The sequence below is a fragment of the Nicotiana sylvestris genome, chromosome 2, assembly GCF_000393655.2.
Source record: "Nicotiana sylvestris chromosome 2, ASM39365v2, whole genome shotgun sequence".
Classification (NCBI taxonomy): domain Eukaryota; kingdom Viridiplantae; phylum Streptophyta; class Magnoliopsida; order Solanales; family Solanaceae; genus Nicotiana; species Nicotiana sylvestris.
In genome coordinates this window covers 198,408,858-198,417,452 of record NC_091058.1, presented here as the reverse complement: position 1 = coordinate 198,417,452, position 8,595 = coordinate 198,408,858, and the positions used below count along the sequence as shown (strand labels likewise).

At 37.5% G+C, this 8,595-nt stretch overlaps 1 protein-coding gene across 1 annotated transcript; it reads right to left on the bottom strand.

The window, feature by feature from the left end:
• Positions 1–881: 881 nt before the first annotated feature.
• On the bottom strand, positions 882–1,295 carry LOC104237700 (protein transport protein Sec61 subunit beta). The gene has a single exon (XM_009791896.2). The coding sequence runs from the start codon at positions 1,252–1,254 to the stop codon at positions 928–930; it is 327 nt and encodes a 108-aa protein (XP_009790198.1). The 5' UTR covers positions 1,255–1,295; the 3' UTR covers positions 882–927.
• Between the last annotated feature and the right edge of the window lie 7,300 nt (positions 1,296–8,595).

The following is an 8,595-nucleotide window of genomic DNA, read 5'->3' as shown; positions in this document are numbered from 1 at the left end:
GCACTAGCAGCTCTTTCATCCAAGTCAGCCCAATCCTCAGCTTTCATGGTATCAGGCTTTTTGGAATCAACATCTAGAACCTTGTGTAATCCTTGTTGGATGAGCAGATCTCTCATCCTTCTTTGCCATGTTGAGAAACCGTTATCTCCGTTGAATTTTGCTACCTCGTACTTTACTCCGGACATTTTTATTTTTCACCAAGTATAGTACTACCGACAGTGAATAGTATTTCAGTGAACGAGCAGAACCTGTGCTCTGATACCAGTTGTTGGGAATAAACCCCTTACCAAAATAATATTCACGGTAATAAAGCGGAATAATAATGTAGCACCGAGATACGGTAATTAACAAGAATAAAAGAGTAACAATGACACCAAAATTTTTACGTGGAAAACCCTTCTGAATAAGGGAAAAAACCACGACCCCGAGAGGAGCAACTGATATCACTATAGTAAGGAATTTTACAACTTTGTAGGTCGGAGGTAAATACTCCAAAGACCACTACAACACTCAAAAGAAATAACCCTCTTTTGATATTCCCACCTCACTACAATATCGCTCTCTCTCTATTTTCTTCACAGACTATTTTCTTATACCTTGTCTGTGAAACCTTACTCTTTCTTTCTCTCTTTGTTGGTGTGAAGAAATGAGAGTTGAAGCTCTCCTTTTATAGCCAAAGCTTCACCCTCTAAAGCCTACAATATTTGACAATTTACACACACTTTTCACAATTCAACAAAGTTGGCTACCAAACCAAAGAAATTCAACAAGGTTGGCTACCAAACCAAACTAATTCAACAAGGTTGGCTACCAAACCAAAGAAAACTCTTATTAGGCACATGCCTAATACTTCTTCAATGAGATGGACATCATCACTTATCCTCTATGCCGCGGGTATCAAAATCATCAAGATCCGAACCCGATTAATCAGGGTCCGGAACCGGATCGGTAGCGGTAGAATTTGCCAAAGACGTGAAGAGCTGTAACGAAGCCGATGAAGCAGAGGCTCATAACTAGGACGACAGTAGGGCTGATCTTGAGACCTGGCGAATCATCGGTGTAAAATCGGAGCATGTTGCTAGCGTTACCTGAGCCAACAGCAGCGCCAGAGCTTCCACTTGCGGAGGAGGAACCGCCAAGCTTGCGGCGGCGCATGCCGGCTGTTGCGGCGGCAGAGCCGCGGGGTGCGGCGGTACCCGGACGGGTGCTGGAGGAGGAGGAGGCGGATTGGGATGAAGAAGAGCCTCGCGCCATATTTTGGGTGGTAGTTATCTAGAAGGCGGTGCTAAGTGCGAAGAGTGATGAAATTTGACGGAATAGGAGAGAAGGTGAAAGTGTAATTTAATGGGAGATTTAGGAGCTGTTGAGATGACGTGTGTGTTTTCATTTGTTAGGCTGGTAGTTACGTGGATAAATATGAGTGCATAATGCACAAATAAAATATTTTCTTTCGTCAATAATATTTTTGCACTATTTAAATTATATATAAATACATATATATTTTAGGAATGAATATTTTAGGCTAAATATTAAACGATCCCTGAAATGTTAATAGACTTTTATAACCTTAAGTATTCGTATAATTTAAGAATATTATTGTAAATAACCTAAATTGAAATTATTCTCCGATTATAAATCACATAATTGTAAATCACACGTTCGGAACTGGATTTCATGATCAAATAGGTCAGCAGAATTCAAAGCTTTTAAGCAATAAAAAAAAAAATACGTTAATGAATAGATAGTTTGATTTTTTTATCCAAATAGTGAAATCTACAATATGGATTTGGACTACTCATTCCCGCTACTATGCATGTTTTAGATGATAGTAGCTACTCTTTCTCATGCCAAGGTAAATTTAGTATTTATTTCCCCCCCTTTTATTAGAGCTTCTTGTATGAAGATTCTTGCACCTCTTTAATTGTTCCTTTTTCTGATTATAATTAATTTATTAAACTACTATATTTGTTCTACAAACCACTCATGGGTTATTGGACCTTACCCTTTCATAATTTAAGATAATGTACAGCACAATCAAATAAATAAAAATATAGGATATGTATTGTCTGTCTATTCAATCATTTTTAATTTGGTGCTTTTCTTAGCAATATTTCTAAAGACACAATTAGACTTAAAATTTGATCTAAGGTTTTGAAAAATTAGCTTTAAGATGAGACTAAATCACAAATTTATATGAACTTTGTGATTATTTAGGCATAAGTTCCTTCTTCTCTGTCATCTTCAAAGATTGGCCTCTTATATACTTTTATGTTTGATATTATTTTTTTGTATGTTTTGCTGCAGTTTGACAATAATGGCCAAGCAGCAAGTTGCAATGGAGTATAATGCTTTAATTTATTTTAGGGTTTACTTCATCTCAATTCAATTTTTTTCTAGTTTTATCTGGAAAAAGAAACATAAAATTTTAAAGGGACATGAGATGGAAACAGAATTTAAAAAGCCAAAATATTTTATTTAAATAATTCCATGTCGAATAAAATTATCATATTCAAAATTCTACCCAATAACTAAGATTGTAAATTCAATTAAAATTATTATTTGATTACAATTGTGAAATTAAATTTTATCAGGTATTTAGGACTTTGAATACAATTACAAAATTGTTAGTTGATTACAATTGTGAAATAAGAATTCTACTAAACTTTTCTCTGAAGGCGATGAAAAACCATTGTAGTAAAGGAATATCAACTTCAAAGGCTGGCCTCTTATGTGATTTTATTTTTATGTTTGGTATGGTGTGCTGCAGTTTGACAAGAATTGCAAAGCAGCAAGTTGTAGAAGTGGACACGACTTTAATTTATACTAGAATTTACTTCATCTCAATTTTGGTGTTTCCTGTTTTTATTTGAAAAGGAAAACAAGTTCGATAGGAGATAGAAAATACTCTATATGTTTCAAGGAGTATGATTCCATTTTATATTTAGAAGTAATATAATCCTAATTTTTTCATTTTTATCATTAATGATAAACTTTTTCCCTTATACAAATATTATGTCATGTATAAAACCATAAGTTTCAAACCTCTTATAGCCACACAACTTTCTTGACATGTTAATTTAAGACCTAAAACTCTAAAAGTTTTGATTTTTCTTAACCTTCATGCTGAGTCAAATAAATTTATATAAACTGGAATGGAGAGATCAACATTTAAGAACATTTTGTACAAGGAGAAAAAAATGCTCCCAATTAATATTTTCGAGATGTTCCAAAAATATTTTTTTGTCCATATATTTCCCAAACAAGAAATAAAATTCCTAAATTAATTAAAGATGAAATTTTTGGAATTGACAATTTAACAAAATTGAAACCATATTATTTGAGAGAAAAACAAAAGGAAAGAAAAAACTTAAAGTATCACCCGAGAGCCCGACTACCATTTTTTTCCTTATGCATTTTGACAGTTCAACGAATTCATCTTGTTTGTTGCATTTTTCTATGTTTTATGAAACATTTAGTTTAAGAATTTTCTATCATTCTGGGAGCATTACAATGACATGAACAAAGTTTTGCAGAATATATGTTCAAGACATTCTGTTCTATCAAGGATTTATCATGTACCTGGTGTTACCAATACATGATGCAATAGTTGCATGGCTTCAATTTTTTTTAGTTATTCATAAACTAGAGAAATGATTAAAACAGAACAAGTAAAAGCAAAAGCAGAGAACGAAACAATGTAGAAAAGGCAACCAGGTTCTGGTGGGCAATGTTGGGTAAGTAGGGATAAGTATCTGGTGGTGGTAACATGCATTCATCACCATTGAAGTATACTTTTCTTGGAAATGCCCATCCTTGCTTAAATGTGAAAGTATCTTTGTCCTTCTGGAGAAGCACTTCTGATTGAACATTTCCAGATGGTCAAAATTTTCCAAACAAACTTCCGCTTATCCTAGGCTTTCCAATGTGCCCTATACACTCTTTAATATGATTACTGTTGTTTCATGCTTTAAGTATGGACAGCAAACTGACCATTCTCCATGAAAATGGGAGTTATCCATTTTTATTATACTTTAATTATATTTTGTCTCTCGCGTAAGAAAGAATTGAGGAAATTCGAAGACAAAGACTAGAAATTCTGGCAGAAATTTCACCGAATGACGCGTTTGGTGTAGTCTTCGATCCCGAGCACCCTAGCCGTGTGCGAGTCTTAGGCATGGGTGCAGTTCCAACTATAGTATTCAAGCAAACATCAAGATGAGGTGGTTGTTCTTAAATGGGCGCAGCTAGCACTAGTGCTCCACCTCCACAATGGGTGCACGAGATGGCAAATATGAGATCACAATTAAATGCGCCAACAAGCTTATTTCAAAAGAAAATAGGAAATACCCAAGGAGTTTGCTCACTTATTTCCGACTCTTTCACAGGTACAAGCATGGGCGAAGCTACATGTTGTAATCGTCGGAAAATTACACTGCGTATATAAGTAAAATATTACATTTTAGAGGTATATAATATATATTGAACACTCTTTCTCGGAAATTTTTTTCACTTCTTTCAAGTTTGAACACCCTTGAGTAAATTCCTGGCTTCGCCACTGGGTACAAGTACTTATTTTTTCTTTGTTTGCACATTCAATATTTGTACAATTTATAACTTCACTCAAATGAAGAAATAGCTGATAAAATGGGTTCAAGACAAGTAATTTATAACACTTCAGTAGAGTGGTTCAAAGAATACTCTCATGTTCTTAGGTTTGTTTTTAATTTGCATAGTGTATGTTAATTTATTCGTCTCTAATTTGATCTTTGAGTTGTGTGTTCTCTCAGATGGTAAATCCTCTTTCCTTGTAATGAAGTAATTGGCACTACCTGTGGACAAGAATTTATATATAGTTCAGTATCTATTGTGAACCCCTTCTTATCAATAGGTTTCAAGCACATATCGTAGAAGGGATACTAAAAAAGCACCTAATAGAGTATAGTGTAAAGCATAAAAAGAAGAAGAAGAGGAAATGGCTTTGTGTCTGCTGAAGATATGCTTAGATAGTCTCCTTTCTGATTGCTGACTTAATCTTCCCACAGTCAAATACACACATATTTTGGAAGCTAAATTATTATGAAGAAAGACCTAGAAAGTATTTGATGTTTCTCCAAACGTTTATGGTGCTGTCATTTTCTATAGGATGTTGCTTTGGCAATAGTTTCGATGAGAACAACTCCTCTTGGTCCAGTACTGGAGAAGCTAAAAAGAAGCATTCTGTTAATTTTTGTTTGCTGAGTTAACACCCATTGAATTTTTGTTTGCTGAGTTAACACCCATTGTTGCTCAGTAAAAGGCTGCTGGAATGAGAGCAGTGATTGCAGTGTTTTAACGTAAAACTGTTTGAGACTACTAATTAGTTTTTTTTATGCAGGCACCCAATCTAGGAGATGGTGTTGGAGATGGCGTTCCGTCACCAACTGGGCCAAGAAGATCCTTTGACGAAAGTAACTATGAAAACGAAGCAAATGACAATTAGTAATCATTGTTAGGATGAACTATTTTTTTTTTTTGTGTTGTAACTTTTTAGTAACTCTTTGCAACTTAAACTTGAATCTTGGATGATGTGGATTTTGGGCACTTATGTTTTAATACGATGAATATTTTGCTTATCTAATTCTCTATAATTTATGTTAATTATTATGATGGGTGCTTGATTACATAATATGATGAATTTTGTGGAGTAAAAAGGATGTGGAATTAAAAACTTAACATTAAAAATAGTACAATTATGGTAGCTTTTGGCTATAAATTGGATGACTATAATTTTGAAAGACAACAATTACGGCAGTTAGCAACCGCCACAAACAGCAAAAGTAAATAACCATTTTAACAATATATATTTGGGGCTGTTTCTCTGACATATTGTGGCGGTTAAAAGGAAACCGCCATATTATACCTTTTGGCGGAAGCGATTCTGGCGGTGTTGGATGCCGCCATTAATTACAATTATGGCGGTTCCGAACTACCGCTACACGCATAATAGCCCGCCGCAATTACCCCCATTTTTTTGTAGTGCCAGCTGACTTGGCTTGATCCAGCCACAGCAGCCACACCCTCCGAGAGATTTTTTGAGGTTGGCGACACTCGCCATATGGTGAGGGATTTCCCCAGACTTTGGAGGAGTGCCCCTCCACAGACTACTCAGGCACCGCGTGCTCCACCTGGTCCCTAGGCTATGATTACAGCATCCGCTACCACTCCACCTGCTCAGCTAGCTCGAGGTGGAGGTAGGGCAGATAGAGATCACCCTAGAGGGGGAGGCCAGACCAGATATTATGCTCTTCCTGCCCGTATGGAGGCAGTTGCATCCGACTCTGTCATTACAGGTATTGTTCCGGTCTGTAATAGGGATGCATCAGTCTCATTTGATCCAGGCTCCACTTATTCCTATGTGTCATCTTATTTTGCTCAGTATTTGGGTGTATCCCGTAATTCCTTGAGTTCTCTTATTTATGTGTCTATACTTGTGAGAGATTCTATTATTGTCGACAGTATGTATCGGTCGTGTTTGGTTTTTCTTAGTGGTTTTGAGATTATTATTGCTTAGTATGGTAGCATTTGATATTATTTTGGGCATGGACTGGTTGTCTCCCCATTATGCTATTCTTGATTGTCACGCCAAGACCGTGACACTGGCTATGCCAGGACCGCGGTTAGAGTGGAGAGGGACCTTAGAGTATACTCCAAGCAGAGTTATTTTATTTCGTAAGCCTCAACGAATGGTTGAGAAGGGATGTGACACGTATCTAGCTTATGTGCGAGATATCAGTATTGATACTCCTACCATTGAGTCAGTTCCGATAGTGAGGGATTATCCAGATGTATTTCCAACAGATCTTCTGAGCATGCCGTCCGATAGGGATATTGATTTTGGTATTGACTTGTTACCGGGCACTCAACCCATCTCTATTCCTCTACATCATATGGCTCCTCCTTAGTTGAAGGAACAGTTATAGGAGTTGCTTGATAAGGGCTTCATTCGGCCTAGTGTGTCACCTTGGGGTGCTTCAGTCTAGTTTTTGAAGAAGAATGATGGTTCTATACTTATATGCATTGATTATCGCCAGTTGAACAAAGTTATAATGAAGATCAAGTAGCCATTGCCTCGTATTGATGACCTATATGATCAGTTACAGGGTGCTAGAGTATTTTCCAAGATTGACTTGTGTTCAGGCTATCATTTGTTGAAGATTCAGGAGCCAGATATCCCGAAGACTACTTTCAGGATTCGGTATGGTCACTACGAGTTCCTTGTGATGTCATTTGGACTGATCAACACCCCAACAACATTCATGCACTTGATGCACAGTGTATTCCGGCCCTATCTTGATTCATTCATTATTGTATTTATTGATGACATTCTGGTGTACTCCTGGAGTCGGGAGGATCATGAGCAGCACCTAAGGACTGTGCTTCAAACATTGAGAGAAAAGAAGTTATATGCAAAATTTTGAAAGTGTGAGTTCTGGCAAACACAGTGGCATTTCTAGGTCACGTAGTGTCGAGTAAGGGGATCAAGGTGGATCCGAAGAAGGTTGAAGCAATGCAGAGTTGGCCTCGACCATCCTCAGCTATGGAGATACAAAGTTTCCTTGGTTTGGCGGGGTATTACCGTCGATTTGTAGAGGGTTTAACATCTATTGCAGCACCTATGACCAGGCTGACGCGGAAGGGTGCTCCATTCAGGTGGACAGAGGAATGTGAGTATAGCTTTCAAAAACTCAAAACAACTTTGACTACGACCCCAGTATTGGTATTGCCTACAGGTTCGCGGTCTTATACTGTATATTGTGATGCATTACAGAATTGTCTCGGCGCAGTATTGATGCAGGATGGTAGGCTGATTGCCTATGCGTCTAGACAGTTGCAGGTGCATGAGAAGAACTATCTTGTCCACGAACTTGAGTTAGAAGCTATTGTTCATGGCTAGAAGATTTGGCGGCACTATTTGTACGGTGTCCCTTATGAGATCTACACCGATCACTAGAGTCTGCAACATTTGTTCAAACAGAAGGATCTTAACTTGCATCAGAGGAGGTTATTAAAGCTGTTTAAAGATTATGATATCACTATTCTATACCATCCGGGGAAGGCCAATGTGGTGACTGATGCCTTGAGTCACAGGGCGGAGAGTTTGGGGAGCTTAGCATATCTACCAGCAGTAGAGAGGCCATTGGCGTTGGATGTTCAGGCCTTGGCCAACCAGTTTGTTAGATTGGATATTTCTGAGCCGAGTCGAGTTTTGGCTTGTGTGTTTTCTCAGTCTTCTCTTTATGATCGTATCAGGGAGCGTCAGTACGATAACCCCATCTACTTGTCCTTAAGGACACCTTCAACACAGTGATGCTAAGGAGGTCCTTTGGTTGAAGCCTTCTTCCTTATTTTGTCAACTAGTCTTTCATTGTAGTACGTAGGGAGGGGGAAGGGGGATCCTCGGACTCTTGTAAGGCTGCGAGCTTATCATATCGTGTGCCTGACAGAATTTTTGATATTCTTCCTCACCTATAATTACCCGTAGTTACTTATTTCCACGCCCTTGTACTTGTAGGGTTACTTCTGAACTTATATTTTGACTATCTTCATAGTGGCATT